This window comes from Gadus chalcogrammus, chromosome 3 (genome assembly GCF_026213295.1).
Source record: "Gadus chalcogrammus isolate NIFS_2021 chromosome 3, NIFS_Gcha_1.0, whole genome shotgun sequence".
NCBI classification, from domain to species: domain Eukaryota; kingdom Metazoa; phylum Chordata; class Actinopteri; order Gadiformes; family Gadidae; genus Gadus; species Gadus chalcogrammus.
Genome location: NC_079414.1, coordinates 26,427,088 through 26,446,428, shown reverse-complemented (window position 1 = coordinate 26,446,428; position 19,341 = coordinate 26,427,088). Strand labels below are relative to the sequence as shown.

The window sequence follows — 19,341 nt, the reverse complement described above, 5'->3', positions numbered from 1 at the left end:
GCCAAGGACAAACATGGTGCAGAATAATAGTTTATATTTATGGCAATTTATAATGTGCAGAAATGTTTGGCGCTGTGTCAGATTTAATACAGGCAATGTTTTCGTCTTAATGTAAGAGATGTTCCATTATGGGCAATTTCCAAAGCTCTGAATTATTGATTGGTTTTCTGTGAGTTTTTGGTTTGTTTCTATTCGTGCATAAGTTAATGTTTTGATCTACTAACACGCACGCACGCACGCACGCACGCACACGCACACACACACACACACACACACACACACACACACACAAACTGGATATTGGAGAAATGTTAAACAAACATCTCTGCACTGCATATGCAGATAATTATAGAGAAAGAGAAAGTCCCCAAGAATGGTAGATGCAACAAGAAATCCATTATTAAGGTGGCCACCTTGTCATACTGGTATTTGCTGTGGTGTTGTGGCTCAGCAGACTGAATCCTAATGGCTCACAATCTGACACAGACTTCAGCTGGAATGAATGGCTTCAGGTGGTGGTTAAATATTTAACCATTACCTGCCGGAGTCTCTTGTACAGCCAGTTCACATTAACGACTGGGAAATGGTGCTTTGACAGCACAATGCATTAAAGATGATTAAAGGCCTTACGGTTGGCCCTCCATTCGTTCGGCGCCCCTTAGATAACTTGGTTGTTAATCTTCGTTAAAAAAAGACTTCTTCCTGAATTAAGCTGTCGCATTGCATATAGCACACTCATTAGGCTGCAGTGCGGGATACACACATCTGATTGTTAAAGGCTGCTTGGTTGTTCGGTCGTAAACTGATGAAGCTAGATCAACATTTGTCCCCATCACAGATGGTGCTGCAGTAGGATTTAGAGCTGCTATCAAACACCAACTGGACATTCATTTGACCTTTTTTACGAACTGACCATTTCAAACACTAATCTCTCCGATAGACCCTCTAGCCTTCGGCTCGAGGGAATGTCATACTTTCCACTCTATTTTCATTAAATTAGTGACACTTGAAAAAACAATGTTGAAAAAAACCGAAATCCCTTTATCACACAGATGTTACCACGTGGCACAATATTCTGCTAATCTGTTCCTGGCACTGGAGCTCTGCGTTGGCCTCTTTAGAAAGCTGGCTGGCTGATATCTGGGTTATTGGAGCCAATGAGACATGAAAAGATACGACTTTCTAGTAGCCGACCGCAAGGGGCACAACATGCCAAGTCCAGCGTGTAAGAGATTATCTGCATGACCGAGAACATATGTCCCACAACGTATGGAAATTTAAAGTGGATTGTTGCTAGTGGATGATCTGTCGTATAATTGATTCATTAATTAGCAGCTGCATGGTTTCACATTAGGGAATCAAAGCTGCATGATCTTTACTAAACAGATTTACAGCACACAGACTAATATACTCTGGGTTATGTGATATATAAACTGGGATATGTGCTATATAAACTGGGATATTTGAGATATAAACTGGGATATTTGAGATATAAACTGGGATATTTAAATATAAACTGGGATATGTGCTTTACACTCTTGGATATTGGATGTGTATGAGGATGTCAAATCCACACAGCTCTTTGATGCAGTAAAAGGATAATGCATTGAATCACATAGCAGCCCTATCAGATAACGGCAAACTAGGACGCACATGTCATGTTTACTAAGAGGAAGGACGTGTGTCCTCTTGTTAACATTGATGTACTACAGCTGCCACCTGCTAAACGAATCAACGGAGAACACGCCCACTCACAACAATTCCTCACACAATCACCAACGAAAGCCGCATCACGATAGATTAAGACCGAACAGACGGATTAACCGGCACAAATATATAAACTCAATGATAAACCTGACAAGGCACAAAATATGAAGACCGCACAAGCGTATGCAAAAACTCAGCTGTGTCCCCGAAACGCATGGGTCTTAAGCCTTAAGTGAGCGGGCAGGAGTTAGTGCCAAGTTGGCAAGGACATATTGTCCTGCTTCGATATCATAGCCAAAGATACAGAGCACAGCAACGGCCGACAGTAGTACGACTAATAGCCCCGTCAATGAAAGGAGGTTTATCTTCAGTGGGGCGGCTTGAAGGTTGAAGATGTATTCTGGTACTTTCTCCCTGTGTGGTGCTTAGAGGATGCGTCCCACCTGCAGCAGGATGGAAACTAGTTTCACAACACTTTGTTCACGAGCCACCTTGGGCTGTAGATACTCAGAGGAGCATTGTGGTGGTGTCCCAGTGTTGTTTCTGAAGGGGGAAAGTCTTTCAGGGCGACCGGCTTTCGGCGCTGGTAGCGGTGTGGCTGCCAAACATGGCAGACGCCACCGCAAGAACAAACAACAAGAGGGAGTTGGAAGCGAGACAGACTAGAGAGACGAGTTGTCTGGGGAACTTATTCCATTTCACGGTTTCTTCTTCGTTGGCTTGGATGAGTAAATCGGAAGCTGCATTGAAATCTGTGTGATAAATAACAGTGAAACATTTCCTATTGCAGCTTTTAAACGTTTTCCCTTTCAAGGTGAATCTGGTCGCTCTCATTCACAGTACTTTGATAGCTTCTCTCTTTATCTTCGGTGTAATTAGCGGCCCTGTTGCCTCTGCTCTTCCCCTCTTTTGGTTTTATCATCCACCATCCTCTCCTCGATTCAATTTAATTCATTTTATTTGCATAGCCCTTAATCACAGCGACAGGCTCAGAGGGCTTCACAGGCCGTGTGTTTGTGGCACGCCCCCTGACCCTAGCTCCGCAGAGTGGGGGATCCCTCCTTCTAGGGGTGATCAGGAGTGCAATGGGGGGCATATTTACATACATACATACATACATACATACATACATACATACATACATACATACATACATACATACATACATACATACATACATACATACATACATACATACATACATACATACATACATACATACACACACACACACACACACACACACACACACACACACACACACACACACACACACACACACACACACACACACACACACACACACACACACACACACACACACACACACACACACATACATACATACATACATACATACATACATACATACATACATAAATACAGACAGGCAAAACATTTTAAATCAGTGATGGGGTGCTGGCTGATTCCCCGCAAGGAAAGTCGAGGCATCCAGTCGCAGTCACCGCAACACGCTAAAACAAACGATAATGAATTAGAAGGAGAAAGTGCATCCTGAAAATGTAGCCTACTGCTAATTGAGTGACTCTTCCCTGCAGCACTGGACGGACGCCTACCTGATGTGGAACCCAGAGAACTACCCGGGAGTGCAGACCATCCGGTTCCCCTCCAGCCAGGTGTGGGTCCCGGACATCCTGTTGTACAACAGGTACGGCGGCCTGCTCCTCTACTCCCTGACTGCAATCGTCCTCCTCTCCTTCATGTCACTGCCATCGCTCACTCTCTGTCACTTTTACCTGATCTCGTTTGTCCTTCGATCTCTTTGCACCTCCTCTCCTCTCTCCTGCTCTCCCTCCCCGATCGCCCCCGTATTCCTTCTGGTGTCTGCTCTTCTCATATATAACCTTCTGTCTCATCTTCCCTCCCTGTGTCTTGTGTAATGACTCTTCGCCTTCTTATGCACTCTTTATTCGACTCTGCTGTCCTCTCATCTCACTAACCTCACGGTGAGCACTGCTTGGGTCCCACCTGCTCTCATGTTATTTCCCCATCACTTGTTCCTTCTCTTTCTTCTGCTCCGGCGTACCTATATTACCCATTAAACGTGCATTAGTCACTGAGCCGGCTCCGTGGAGAATTGGCGCTATTGTCTCTTTATTACATGGATAGATTGCCTGCGTTCTGTTTACCCTTCACACTGGGAAAGAAAACACAAATAGTCCCCCCAATTTCCAATTTCATCCCTGGCTGGAGTCTCACCTCTAATGAGATGATTGAGCTGATTGCCTCGGGGAGGAATCCAACTACAGGTCTCAGCGGGCTTCGAGAGGTGTAGCTGCTTTTTATATAATAGCCACTGGTTAGTGGCCTGTTAAAAATGCGATGTGTTAAATGGCTGGAAGACAAATGTCTCAATGTATTAGCCGGTGCGCTAGTCTAGTGGCGTGGCATGCCGTACGATGAACCCGGAGTAAATTGGATTAATTGGATTATGTGGGAACAGATGTGACCGGACTGATGACCAAGATAGGGAGGATTTAAGGGACGGCCGCGGTAAAAAAAACTTCAGGAAGAGCTTCGTCTCAATTAGAACATCAATCTGCAGGGAGAATACATTTCCCCCCGAAAACCATCTATTTTGGTTTGTTAGTAATGAGGGCGAGACTAGGCGACAGGTGGGCCGGGTCGGTGATTGATGGAGCTTGCACGGTGTTGCCTGCTTCAAGGCGACTGGAAGATTCGCTTGGGGTTGAGGGGAAGATTGAGATGGATGTGCAAGTCTGAGTGTCTTCGGCGGTCACATGTGTTGTGTTTTGTGGGTCGTGAGCACGAGACAACGCGGAGGAGACGGGGCGAGGCGGTGAGGGAGAGCGATTCATAACCAGAGGAGGAAAGCGAAGGGAGTGATGATACAAGACATTAGGCAGCGTTACCGCGGCGATCAATGATGCTATAATCCAGAAACAGGAGTAGATTGTCACCGAGATCGCTTGGTCGTGCGGTTCAATCACATCATAGGTGATGTTCATGTCTTTGTTTTTGTACCGTTCCAGGAGTTCCAATGTCTTAACATAGTCTAAATGAAATAATAATGAAAATATCATATCATAATGACAGTAATACGGGTTAGTCCTTGGGTTCTTTTAGTTTTGGTTCTGGGTTTCCTTTATCACACAAGTAAGGTGAAACAAGTGTGTTAAAGGTTCGATTTTTCCACAGTTTAGCTTTTTTCCTTCGACTCGCTTTTGAGGCCAAGGCAGAGTGAAGATTGATAAGACAGTGTGTTTCCCCCCAGAGCTCTGCCACAGTCAACCCCATCATTATTCTGCCCCGGGCATGTCCTCGCCCCTCAGTGAGGCTTGCTTTGTGAAGTTAAATGGACGGGTTCACAGGTCAAAGGCAGCTGTGGTACGTCTGCAGGAATCAGCTTGCTTTGTTGAGCATTAGGGGGTCGTACAACTTTACCCATTTTTACAATTCCCGAGAAAGTTGACGGCTGGCGGCCTCAGGTTCATTATTTATACTGCCAAATATTCATGGTTTAAAAAGATATTAGGAGAAGTATTAAACACAACCAACAGGGGATAGTAGGTCGGTTGGAAGATATTGAAGCGTGTGAATAGAATGAGATGTACCGATTAAACAATTTTTTTTTCTACACAGTATTCCAAAGCTTTTATTTATAGTTTACTTTAATGCCCAACAAACCTCATACATCAATGTCATACAAACCCCAGACACACACCCACACCCACCCACATTGTACACACAACAGGTGTTGAATGCATACAGTATATATGCATATATATGCATATATAATTTGGAGGATGCTGTGTGTACCGTGTCTGGTTTCACGTCGTGTTTCCGTCCCAACCACAGTGCAGATGAGCGCTTCGACGCGACGTTTCACACCAACGTGCTGGTCAACTCCTCAGGGGCCTGCCAGTACATCCCCCCTGGTGAGAAGCTATCTTGGTATTAAACGGGGTATGGGTTAACCTAGTGATGGTTAATGCTTGGCGCTTGGTTCTATGAACGTCATTACTCTACCGACAGCGATATATAGTGTTGTTCCTCTTTCTTCTGACAAATGTGCTTCGAGTTCACTGTAAGTTGCTTTGGATGAAAGCAATAAAAGCAACAAACAGAGTAGATGGGAGGTCTGTTATGGCCCCCCCGACCGGCCCTGACGGCTCTTCCTTCCTTCCAGGGATCCTGAAGAGCACCTGCTACATCGACGTCCGCTGGTTCCCCTTCGACGTGCAGAAGTGCGACCTCAAGTTCGGCTCGTGGACCCACAACGGCTGGCTGCTGGACCTGCAGATGATGGACGTGGACATCTCCACGTACATCCCCAACGGGGAGTGGGACCTCGTGGGTGAGGGTGAACCCGACCGCACCCCCCGACAAAACCAGGTTCAATGAGCCACAGAGAACGGCCTCTACAGAGCGTCTGAAACAGATGAAAACCACAGCTTTCATTGATAGTTTACTCTAACGGCCAACAAACCTCACACATCAACGCCTTACGCCGTCATACACATCCCGGCCACTAACCCAACCCAACCCCCTACCCCCACCCTCAACCCCTACCCCCACCCTCACCCCCACCCTCTACTCTCACCACCTCCATCTCTTTTCATCTGAACCTTTCTCTCCGTTCACCTTATTGAGTTTGTTTCTGGTCTGCAGGCCATCAGACGACGCTGAGTTACTCTGTGTACCGTGGCTGTGGTCCACGTCTTGTGACGAAGAGAAGCCTGGGTCTCAAGCCCCGGGTGCGGCTGAGTTTGATGAGACAACTTTCGACGTCCTTACGATGTAGACCAAAACACAGAATCACATTTTACATGGCGCAGAGCAACATTGACTCAATGCTCAGCTCATGGCTGGACTCAATCCAGCTCAATGCACTACTCCAACATCACACAAATATCGGCTCGGGAGGTAGAGTGGGTTGGCTGGTAACCGGAGGGTTGATAGGTCGATCCCCGGATAGACACTCCTAGCTGAGTGTCGAGGTGTCCCTGAGCAGGACACCTCACCCTGACTCCTCCCGAGGACCTTGCATGGTTAACACCGCCGTCGTTGTGCGAATGAGTGCATGAATGGATGAATGTTGAGCGCTTTGAGCGGCCACTGGTTAGAAAACCACCACATCAAATGCAGTCCGTTTACCAATTACTTCGGAATATGTTACATTCACAAATGCTATTTGAAATAGTTTTTTTCAGGAGCGACGGCATAAATAAAACCAATACAATAAAGTAACAAATGCCATGTCTTAAACAACAGAGTTGGATGGTAGAAAATGGATTCAGACAGCCAATCAGCCTCATGCGAGCGTTGCAGCAGAAGAGACTGACTGCAGACAGTGTGGGGCTTGTTGTCCAGTGGTCGGTGGTGACAGATTCCTCCCCTGTCCCTCCTTAACTATCTGATGTGCCGCACTGATACGGGTCTGTCCCTTGATCACACACACACACACACACACACACACACACACACACACACACACACACACACACACGTAGAGACACAAAGACAGACACGCAGACAGAAACACACAGAGATACATAGACAGACAGACAGACAGACAGACAGACAGACAGACAGACAGACAGACAGACAGACAGACAGACAGATACACAGACACACACAGAGCTCCCCATCTGTCTGGAGAGGGGGCTGTGGGTGGTGACAGCTGGCCCAGAACGCTTCACTTATTTCAGCCACAACACAGACAGCGAGCCTGGTCGGGTCTCAACGTTGTGGCGCCTCCCACCGGGACCTTGTCCACGAACTGTCCGACTCTTCACATCCCATCCAGTCAAAAATCGTTCACAGACTGATAGACCTTCTGGTTACGTATTTATGAAAGTGACCTCACTTTCTACCGCAGATATATAGGAAGACTTCATTTAAAGTTATTTGGACTGTGTTAACACTTTTGTGCTATGTTATATAAGATTATGCCATATTTATTAAGTGTTATTATGGGAGAATGACTATCCTTGTGGTATTATCACCTTATAAGGCCCATACTGAGAAAAGCATGTTAAGATCATTATTCATGTGAAACAACTTCCTTACTTACTATCTATAAGCAGTAATAAGGTTATTGAGGGAAAACCTATTTAACAGCATAGTAGTTGTAGAATATGGTCGTGCAGAATAAGGCTGCCATAGTTGCTTATAATAACTAATTAGGAGCCAATAAGCTACTAAAATGCCTGCCAATGAGCGACTAGTTAATGGTGAATGTGTGTACCTTAATATCAAGTGTAACAGGCAACTCAATGAAAGTGCGTGGTAGAAAAAACATGAATTATGAAACGCACTGCGTTTCCATCATAGCACACACTGTGTGTCACCTAGCTCCATCCTAGCACACGGTTCATTCATCACCTTGAGCAGCAGCATCCTGTTAAGTGGTTATGATTGAGGTCTCGGTCTGGTTGGAGGAGAAATTCCTCCGCGCTCACTACATTGTGGAAGAGATTCTTTCAATCAATTCGTCTTAAGGTCGCCAAGGTGACTCAAAGATTAAGTCCTCAGGACACGTTGAGTACTGACTGGAGCATGCGTGTGCCCACACACACACACACACACACACACACACACACACACACACACACACACACACACACACACACACACACACACACACACACACACACACACACAAGCACATTCTTATGCATACACACACACACACACACTCTGAAGCATGTTCGTATACATACACACACACACATTCAAAAGCACGTTTGTATACGCACACATACAAGCATGTTCGTATACATACACAAGCACGTTCGTATACACACACACACAAAGTTTGTATACACACACACAAGCACATTCGTATACCTACACAAAAGCCTGTTCGTATACACACACACACAGAACCCTCTCAGATTAAATCTCTTCTCTCTCACCTACACACAAACTCATACGTACATGTGGTCTGTTGATGTTTAACCAGCAGGAAAGAAGAAACTTCCTGTGTACTGATTTTGCAGCGATTGTGAGAACTCCCATCAGCGGAATCATTTGCCACCGGCAGACTGAGATTGAAGGAAGAGGATAAGCACACACACACACACACACACACACACACACACACACACACACACACACACACACACACACACACGCTACCATTTTTCGGTTTTAGCCTAGACTTTGAACAGCCTAAAGAATTATTGACAGTCATGTCTTCCCTTAATTTGAATTGGACAAACACAACACCGGCTTTAGTAACTGAATTCCACTCATAAAAATGACGGACGCGCAGACATAAAAACACTTTGGTGAATTGTAGCTCGCCCTAGAGCAGTCCAGCTGCTCATAGTGATAGGGGTTTGAAGGGTATTGTTGACGACAGGTTAAACTCATTGGTTTTACTTGTGTGTGTCTGCGCGCCTGTGTTTGTCTGTACTTGTGTGTGTGTGTGTGTGCGTGTGCATGTGCACATCATGCCTATGGAAATACACCTTCACGTCATCTCTTCCAGTGGTTTTTAACTTTGGTAGACGAGCCATTGGTGGTATGTGAGGGTCTTGCAGGTGGTGCAAAAGATTTATACATGGAAGACAAATGTACTACAATAGAAAGAAATGACATAGATAATGGAAAATAAATATATATCATTGTTCACAAAATGTATTATTCCTTATTACTTCAGAAACTTGTGACCATTCCATCATATGTTTTCCAATGTAGTTCCGTGTCGATTTGTTATGCTCAATAAACACCCCGGGAGCAGATAGTGTGGCTGACTCTTTCCAATAACCTTGGTCTTCTTGCAGTCATAAGTGTATAAAGGGGTGCCGGCTCTCCTTGCTCAGCCACTCCATGTGTATTCATCCATCTTTCACCGTTTGAATAACGAGGTCACCCCAAAAAAGCTCATTCAAACTGAGTGTCCCCCTTAAAGTCAAAGGCCAGACCACTGAGCTAGTCTAAATAAAACTATGTCCTGGAACTTAATCTAAGTTGTATATTGTACGTCCGTGTACTTAAGAATAGTTCTTAGGATTGTGTAGCATCTTATCTTAGCTATCGCTGTTGTATACGGGGAATGGGCTAACCTAGCGATTGTTTGGCACTTATATATCGTTTATTTTCTGACAAAGGTACTCTTTGTAAGTCTTTGGTTAAAATCACCTTCTAAATGCTCTCAATAGCTGCGTTTCCATCTAAAAGGTGATGCGAATCTTTAGAAAGTTCGCAAAAAAGTAATTCGAATTAGGTGCGTTTCCATCAAGTGGTTGGAGCGGAATAGGGTGATGACGTTACACGTTGATGTCGGCAGGGTTGCTATGGCCGGTCGTTATGCGGAAATCGGAAAGACTGTCATTCCTGTGTGTTCAAAGTTTGCTACGTCACAGCTGTTTCGAAAAGTGTGTTTCCATCTCCCATTTTGCGAATTAACTCTTTCGCATTTCTCAAAAACCACCTCAAGCGAGCGGATAAACCTTTTTGCGAATTAGAGGATTCTTATGCGAATTTTGGTGTTTCCATCACCGTTTACTGATTCGATGCTTCAAAGTTCGCATAAAATCAGGGGGATGGAAACGCACCTATTGGAACCGTCCTTCCCACCCAGAGACTGCTCAGTATTCCCTAACCTCACCCCCCCTCTGCCCGCTCCTCCAGGCGTGCCGGCCAAGCGTAACGAGCTGTACTACGAGTGCTGCAAGGAGCCGTACCCCGACGTGACCTTCACCGTCACCATGCGCCGGCGGACGCTCTACTACGGCCTCAACCTGCTCATCCCCTGCGTGCTCATCTCCGGCCTGGCTCTGCTCGTCTTCCTGCTGCCCGCCGACTCTGGAGAGAAGATCTCTCTGGGTACGAGGCCTCTGACACACACACCTTAGTCACATGGTGCTTTTAGAAAGGGTCACCATGTTACCACTAGGTGGGGTGTTGATTAGCAATCAGCAGCCACTGGCGACTGAACACGTGGGCATGTCAACCCACATGTATGATTGAGCAGGTGGTGAAATGGGTGCTTTCATCTAAAGTGGAGCCTGAGTATTTTCTTTATATTGATTTGCTTTATTGAATGACTCCCCAGTGTGGAACCACCAACTCGAAGCAGATATTACAATAGTGACAACTTCAAGGGCTTTCAAATAACCAGAACAAGCAAACCATTTCAATTTTAGAAACTACAAAAGAGCATATGCACTTTTATCTGAAGTGGCGCCTGAGTATTTTTTTTTACATTGTTTTGTCACACAAATACTCTGGAACCACCTGGTTGCTGTTCAGCACCTATGAAAAGTACCGGGTTAATATTTGAAGAGAAGTTATTTTAGACTGGATTGTAAATCAGATCAGCAGAAACTGTAAGGACAATATTTTTATTCAAATGGAATTACACAGAGATAAATAGTTGTAACCGTGAATTAGAATGTCGTCACCCTAAAATGTAAATATAGAAAAGGCCAAATAGCAATTTAAAAGATAATATTCACTGTTTATTTGATGGCTAAAAGTTAGAACTGCTACCTAAAATCAGACGTGTGCCTGAATTTCAAGACAAAACATTACCATGCAGTTCTAGCAAAACAGCATGAAAAAAAATATGAGTTTCATAAAAGTAAATTTAGGTAGCAACAGGTGTTAGGTGAGGCAGCGCAGCGCCTCTTAGGTCCTCCTGTTAGCGATAGATTGAAAAATTAAAGTCTGTTCATAGTAAACATTTGTGCTAGATGATTAGACATTATCACCACCCAAACTTAAACTAAAATGTCTACAAAATGACTAGGCAACATGGGGCTGCTTCTTGTGGTTAAGCAAATGTGGCAATACATTGATTATGGTAGCCTATTGACAAATAATTTAAAGACGCATCTTCAGGGCATTAAGCTGCTAATCCATGCAAGTTTTTGGCAACAGGGCTATTATAGCTGCAAACCAACTCTATTCAACTGAATCGAAGGTACAAATAAATCCATCCCTCCAGGCCAGTCTGGGTAAATGAATGACTCCCCAGTGTCGAACCACCAACTGGAAGCAGATCATATTTCGACATTGACAAAACTTAAAGGGCTTTCAAATAACCAGGAACGCAGTTGACAGGCAAGGCAGAGAACAAGCAAATCATTTCAATTATAGCAACTACAAAAGACCAAGCTAGACGACCAAGTTCCCAAAAGTAGCATTATGAAGCTAAGAGGCGGCTTCCAGGAGCATAGGAGTTACTGCACCTGAAGACTAGATTTTTAAAGTCAGACAGAAGACATAATTCCACAACAACACCCTGGTTCTCAGCACCATGGCCACACTGCTACACGTCAGCCATGAGCCAGACTAGAGTGCTGTTGGACCATAAGAGCCTCATTGGTACCGGACATCAAGTGAGGTCGGACCAGAAAAGCACAGTGATACAGATCATTAACTGGGTCTAGACCAAAGTAATTTCATCAAGGGGGGGGCTGGACCAGGTGATCATCATGGCTGGGTTCCTCAAGTGGGACTGGACCGGACGACCTTCATGGTTGGGTACACCACATCATGGTGCTAAAAAAAAAAAAAAAGTAGTCTGGTACATCAAAAAATGTGATTGAGGCAGGTCAACATGGTAGAGCAAAGTGGGGCTGGACCAGAAGAGTCACGCACGAAATGTCGAAGTGAGGTTGGATCAGAATATATTAGGACCACAAGATACTAGGACCCCAGCAGAAGAACCAGTGCAAAGCAGGTTCAGGCTTCACCATCCTGATTCAAACAATGACGGGAACCGTTCTGTACGATGCAGACAGACGTCAAGTACAGCTGAATATCTTCCTGCAGGCCAGGGTTCTCTGTGACAGTTCTCCCGCCTCCCCGTGATGACATAGCGGTTCCCCAGCGGGCTCTGCCATAATATCCACGTCAGTTTAACTGTTTGTTGCCAAGGTACACAAGAACTAGTCCCAGTGTACACGTCGGAGGTAGTCGTTGCTCTGGGGGGGCCAAAGGGGCCCCCCCACGAGTCAAGACAGTCACCTCATCATCACAAAACAATATACTCACCTCAAAGTAACACCTATACCGGTAACATGAAAAGTAAGTTTAACAGGAATGACAGGAGTTGAATTTCACTCTAAAGTGACAAATCATTTGTTTTTGTACTCAAGCTATGTGGATTTTTAGCTTTAGCTGAGTTTGTATTAGTCTCTTAAATAAAAGTTACTTTAATACATGCACTCAGATTTGGCCGCTATAAAAACAAATATAGGGACAAGAGGTGGCCGGTACTTTAGAGTGAAATTACAACTCTGCAGCTCCCTTGTGTGCACTGAACAAATACGAAAACAAGGCCAACATCAAAAGCTCAAACCACAGCTAAACATCTCCATCCATCCAGCTCATGAAATAAACATGGCGTTACTCACTGCGGCGTTCCTCGCTGAAGCTAACCACTGGTGGCCATGTCTGGATCGTTTAAACACACACGGACACAAACCTGCAACGACAGTGACAGGAGGCGAAATCACAGACCGCAGCAAACCACTCTGAACAATAAGAGAAAGAAAAGACTGCATCAAAAGTAAAACACATGACTCACCAGCTGGGTTAGGCTAGAGGCAGCCTCCACAAACAACGGAGGCCAGGGAGATGGTGAAACACACCAGCTGCGTCTAATTAACATAAGTGCTAAACTGCATTGACCAATCATGGTCGCTGGACGCAGGTGAGAGGGCATGGCATTAATTAGTTTACAAGCAAGCTGATTGAGTGCTGCTACTTCGGTGATGGGACCATGTCTGATTAACTATTCCATCTGATGCCACTTTAATCAAAAGTGCTTTGTCATGAGCGTTGGAATGCTAGCTATTGTGTTCGATAGAAGATATATTATTTTGGTCATTGTTTAATAATTATGCGTGAAATGATAGGTCATTATGGGGAGGAATTGTTGTGTTGGAAACTGCCAAAGCATTACTCATGCGAGACGAGGCAAAATAAAGTTTTCATTAGCCTAGGTTATGGTATATTTGGCAGTATTACAAGTCGCTTTACTCCTCTCAATGTGGCAGAATAAAGCCAACAAAAAAGCCCATGATGCTCTCTGATGTCAACACGCAATGTAAATAATATGATAGTATATGATTTGTATCAGTATAGGTAGACGTTAAAAAACAATAAATAAAATAACACTAAATTAAATCCAAAAAATAAGGACTTTTTGACGAATCCAAAGATCTTCTTTGGGATTCTGAGACTCTCTCAAAGCATCCTGACAACAGTTCAATACTCCTGTTGACTAGCTGTGGATTAGCATGTGCTTCTGGTTCTGCTGAAGGCCAGATGAGATGCAGATCAATTCCTCCCTATATCAACAGAAAATTAATAACTCAGACTAATAAAACGCCAGCTGGCTGCTCTCTGAAATGCCAGGGTGGATCCGGGGCGCAAATTCATCTCTATTTCCATAATCGTTTACAGCTCGCTCTCTCTCGTGCTTTACAATTATTGTAGCGATCGATGTACCATTTTATTTTGCAGCGATAAAGTGGTGAAAGCGCCCGCTAGGTCGGGCGCTTCACTCACTAGGAACACATTAGCGACGCGACGCGACGTGTTCCTAGTGAGTGAAGCGCCCGACCTAGCGTTGATGCTATGCTGGGCGTAGCGCATCGCTCGGATTCTCTGTTTCCACTTTGACCCGGTTGATGCTGACCTTTTCTAGCGCGTCCAATCAGATGGCAGCTTTGACGTTTTCAAATCAACAGAATGTAAATGGCAACAGCTTTCGTCATTTGAAAAGCCGATTTGTCTCCACTGTGTTTATGAGTAGAAATGTGAACTGCCATCTGTTATTCTCAATGCCATAAATCTGATGCACACAGGATGGACCATTTGTTGATCGTTTAGCAAACCTAACACCCCTGCGTAAAGGAACGCATGCTTTAACTGACGTGTGTACCCATGCGTGTGTTTCTGTGTGTTTGTCTCTCTCTCTGTCTCTCTCTTCCTCTCTCTTCCTCTCTCTCACTCCCTCTCTCTATTTCTCTCTCTCTCACACTCTCTCTCTCTCTCTCTCTGTGTGTCTGTCTCTCGATGTGATTCTCTGTGTGTCTCTTTGTGTGTGTGTGTGTGTGTGTCTATCTCTGTGTGTGTCTATCTCTTGTCTTTGTTTGGGTGTGTGTCTCTCTGTCTGTGTGTGTCTCTGTCTGTCTGTGTCTCTGTGTGTGTGTGTGTCTCTCTGTTTGCAGGTATCACCGTCCTCCTCTCCCTGACCGTCTCTCTCTCTCTGTCTCTCTGTGTGTCTCTCTGTTGTCAGGTATCACCGTCCTCCTCTCCCTGACCGTCTTCATGCTGCTGGTGGCTGAGATAATGCCGGCCACCTCCGACTCCGTCCCTCTCATAGGTAGGCATCAACACGGGTGGACGGACGGAGGGACGGGTGAACACAGACACCCGACAGACAGATGGACGGGGAAAACAAATGTTCTTCAACTGACAGATTGACCGACAGACATCACAAACAGACTGAGAGCCAGTGATAGATGGAGTGAGTGAGGGATTGAGAGAGTGAGGGATTGACAGAGAGAGGGATTGAGAGAGAGAGAGAGAGAGAGAGAGAGAGAGAGAGAGAAAGAAAACAAGAGAGAGAGAGAGAGAGAGAGAGAATACATATTGAGAACGAGATAGAGAAAGAGCGAGAACGTCAGCGAGAGCAAGAGACATAGAGAGAGCAAGAAAGAGAAAACGAGAAAGAGAGACAGAGACAGACAGAGAGAGAGAGAGGGAGAGAGACTCTGGCTGACACATCCTGTTGATACAGATCAGGTTTTTAAACAGACAGCTGGACGGCCAGCCGACACACTGAGAGTGAGGGACACGACGTCTGTCTCTTTTTTAAACACAGCGGTGAAAGACTCCCCAGCTCTGTGCAGACTGATATCAGGTGCTGCTTGTATACAGGGAGAGCCAGAGAGGTGCCAATGCAGTTCCAGATTAGGTCGATGTAAATGCTTTCCCCGTTCGCTGTCAGCGTGCTGCCAGACAGACAGATAGCCTGCAGGACACCTTGATGATGTAAGGAATGAATACCCAGACAAGCCGCAGGTCTGTGTGGGTGTGTGTGTAAGTGTGTGTGTGTGTGTCCAAGTCAGCTTCATTGTCAATTTCTTCACATGTACCAGACATTCAAAAGAATCGATAAGACATTTCTCACTATCCCGCGGTGAAAGAGATAACGTGCACAGGCACAACAGATGTGTGTGTGTGTTTGTGTATGTGTGTGTATTCAGAATCTTAAAGACTTTACACACACACGCGCGCACACACACGCGCACACACACACACACACACACACACACACACACACACACACACACACACACACACACACACACACACACACACACACACACACACACACACACACACACACACACACACACACACACGCATTTACACACAAGCACGTCTGACATGGGTACGCGCACACAAAGATTGAAGTCACATTAAATGTATGAAAGGCATTGAGCTCATTGGCCTGCTGCTGATAGATGAGGTGTGTTAAAGTGACAGTGCTCACATACGGACAAAGCGACACAGAGAGAAGGGAAGAGAGATAATTTATTTTGCTGCTTATTGAAGTAAAAACAATCCATTAGCACATTCCCCTTCATGGGAACAGACACATCAACACTCTACAGCTGGAGTGGAGCCAGGAGATGAGGGATGTAATTAAATGCTCATCAAATTTCATTTTCTCTGTTATTTGTTCAGAACCCATTGGAGCGTGTCATTTTAAGCATAACCCCGCTATCAATCACCATTCTTTCTTTTGTTGATGTGTTTGGCTTTTTAGGCACTTGTCTTTGCGTGTGCCCCCGTTTCTGTTTCTGTGTGATTTCCCATGACGTTGTGATTATGTAAATGATAAATGGTAAATTAACTGCATTTAAACAGCGCTTTTTTCTAACCAGTGGCCACTCAAAGCTCTTCACAATACTGCCTCACATTCACCCATTCATGCACACATTCACACACCGACGGCGGAGTCGGCCACGCAAGGCGACAGCCAGCTCGCCTGGAGCAGTGAGGGTGAGGTGCCTTGCTCAGGGACACATTGACACTCAGCTAGGAGGAGCCGGGGATCGAACTAGCGACCTTCCGGTTACCAGCCGACCCGCTCTACCTCCTGAGCCACATGCCGCCCCAATATGTAGGTTATGTAACGTGATCACGTGATATGAGGGGCCGTAGATGGTGTTTTAATCAGTGCTGATGGACCCATTGGGTCTCTGAGTCTCGGTGACTTAATACCGCTCCAAAGGTTAACCCGACTGAGGGACTGACTGACTGACCACAGCGGGCGCGTGTGGAGTCCTTTCTCAGGGACCTCAAAACAAACAGTACTCACTGCGATTAATTCAATCCATTCAGACTCACAACGCGCTCGTTACAGCTTCCAACTGTGCGTCGATAACTATATGCAGGGAGACACACACTCGCCCACAGTGTAAACACATTAATCATTCTGGTTCGTACGCTCCGTGCTTGTTTGCCCCCCTCCAGCCCAGTACTTTGCCAGCACCATGATGATCGTCGGATTCTCTGTGGTGGTGACCGTACTGGTGCTGCAGTTCCACCACCACGACCCCCACGGAGGGAAGATGCCCAAACTGGTAGGTGGAGATTCATCCTGCTGCTGCTGCTGCTGCTTTCCACAATGAGAGTCTCACGCATGAGGCTTTAGAACAGGACCTGGAACTGAGGTAACCAAGACAACAGCCTCCCTGTGAGTACATTGAGTATTGACAGTACAACGCCTTGACTCAGCCTCTCCAACAATGATGGGTTTGGTACATTCACATTTATATATAGGGCATTTAACAGACGCTTTTATCCATAGGGACTGACGATAAGATACATTTGATAGTGGAGAGAGAAGCAACAATATATCGCCGTTGGTACAGTAAGGATGTTCAAGTGCAGACAGAGAAGGTGGAACCATTATCTTCCTCCCAGTTCTAATCTTCCTACAAGGAGGAGGAAAAAAAGGAGGTAAAACAAAAAAGGACAAAAATTCAAGTTCGATTTTTTTTGGGAGATGCTGTTAATGATGCCACTGAGCCCAAAGGGGGAGGGTCTTATATGGGATTGGGCCAGTCCACTGTCAATTAGGAAAATGACTAATGGGCCTTATGTTTATTATCTGTCTTTTTTTATACACCAGTCAGAAATAAAGCATAGCTCATCTTCCCGTCTCCTGCTCCTCTTCCTCCTCCACCACCACCTCCACCTCTTCATCCTCCCCCCCCCCCCCCCCCTTCCCCTCCCAGGTCAGAATAATCCTCCTAAACTGGTGCGCCTGGTTCCTGCGGATGAAGAAGCCCGGCGAGGACGCCAAGACGCCCGCCTGCCCCGTCAACCCCGTCCACCCCCAGGCCCGGTACTCCCACGCCAGCGCGCCCCACCACCACGCCAGCGTCAACAGCATCCAGATGTCCACTGTCCCGGGCCAGGCCTCCACCCACCCCCTGTCCTCCGCCCACGGCGCCACCGCCAGCGCCACCGCCACCAACGGCAGCATGAACCTCTACTTCGGCTACCACTCCATGGGCACGGATAACCCCGCCTTCCCCCCCAGCAGTGCCGACTCGGGGGTGATGATGTGTGCCAGCGGCGGCGGCGGCGGCGGCGGCGGCGGCGGAGGTGGCAGCAGCCAGGCCAGCGACGTCCACTCGGAGCACATGCGGACGCTGCTGATGGAGCAGGTGCCGGAGATCTCCCGCATCCTGGAGGAGGTGCAGTACATCGCGGGCCGCTTCCGGGCCCGCGACCGGGGCGACGCCATCTGCAGCGAGTGGAAGTTCGCGGCGGCGGTGGTCGACCGGCTCTGCCTGGTGGCGTTCTCTCTCTTCTCCATCATCTGCACGTTCACCATCCTCATGTCGGCGCCCAACTTCATCGAGGCCGTGTCCAAGGACTTCACATGAGGACGCCGTTCCCTCGTTCCTCTAAACCCCCAGGCCCAAACCCATCCCTCCGCCACCAGCACCGCCATCTTCCTCAGAGACGAGACGATGAAGAGACCCAGAAAAACCTAACACCATAAAAGCTGCGCCTCCCGCGGTTATTCCTTTGTAGCAACCGTAGCGCGCGCCGGTCTCCTGCGAGATCACCGTAGGATCCAGCTCCTGCTCGATAGACCTCTGGGTGTTATAGCATTGTGTGCTTCAGCTCCTCACTACACCTCCCCAGTCGGCAGGTTCTCTTACCTTTAGAGGGGGGAGACTGCAGCTTCACATGCACTTCAGTAGCTCAGTTTAATGTCATCCGTTGTGTTTCGCGTTTCCCTCAATAGACGTATGATAAATATGATTCATTTCTAAATGTCAGCCTCTAATTGTTTTATTTTGGGTTTCTTTTGTTGCTTGTTTTGACGTGCGTATTTACAAGGATGCTTTCTTATCCGGTGCGACCTCTGCGGTGAGTGGGTTTGAGAGCTGTCGCTGTACAGATGGTGCCCAGCCCAGAGGCCACGGTGATGTGTGGGTCCGGTTATTGCCTTGATATTGCCGGCAGTGAGTGGCACTCCCAAGGGGTCCAGAAGTGCTTGCACCGGAGGGGCTAGGGGGTGTCATCGATATATGACCTGTAAAGCCCTTTGAGACTGTAAACTGTGAATGAGGGCTTTGCTAATAAAGT

General features: G+C 46.4%; 1 protein-coding gene and 1 long non-coding RNA gene across 2 annotated transcripts in view; one reads left to right on the top strand and one right to left on the bottom strand.

The window, feature by feature from the left end:
• chrna8 (cholinergic receptor, nicotinic, alpha 8) overlaps window positions 1-19,005 on the top strand; it is a 35,398-nt gene extending 16,393 nt beyond the window's left edge. The window contains exons 4-10 of the mRNA XM_056587317.1: window positions 3,267-3,376; window positions 5,548-5,627; window positions 5,879-6,046; window positions 10,333-10,527; window positions 14,957-15,043; window positions 17,206-17,315; window positions 17,973-19,005. Coding sequence (XP_056443292.1) covers window positions 3,267-3,376; window positions 5,548-5,627; window positions 5,879-6,046; window positions 10,333-10,527; window positions 14,957-15,043; window positions 17,206-17,315; window positions 17,973-18,629 — 1,407 coding nt within the window. The 3' untranslated portion in view covers window positions 18,630-19,005. The remainder of the gene's footprint in view (window positions 1-3,266; window positions 3,377-5,547; window positions 5,628-5,878; window positions 6,047-10,332; window positions 10,528-14,956; window positions 15,044-17,205; window positions 17,316-17,972) is intronic.
• LOC130379898 (uncharacterized) lies at window positions 11,273-13,344 on the bottom strand. The gene is made up of 3 exons (XR_008895167.1): window positions 13,238-13,344; window positions 13,065-13,135; window positions 11,273-11,341 (listed from the first exon to the last, which is right to left on the bottom strand). It is a non-coding gene; the product is annotated as an uncharacterized LOC130379898 (long non-coding RNA).
• Window positions 19,006-19,341: the final 336 nt, after the last annotated feature.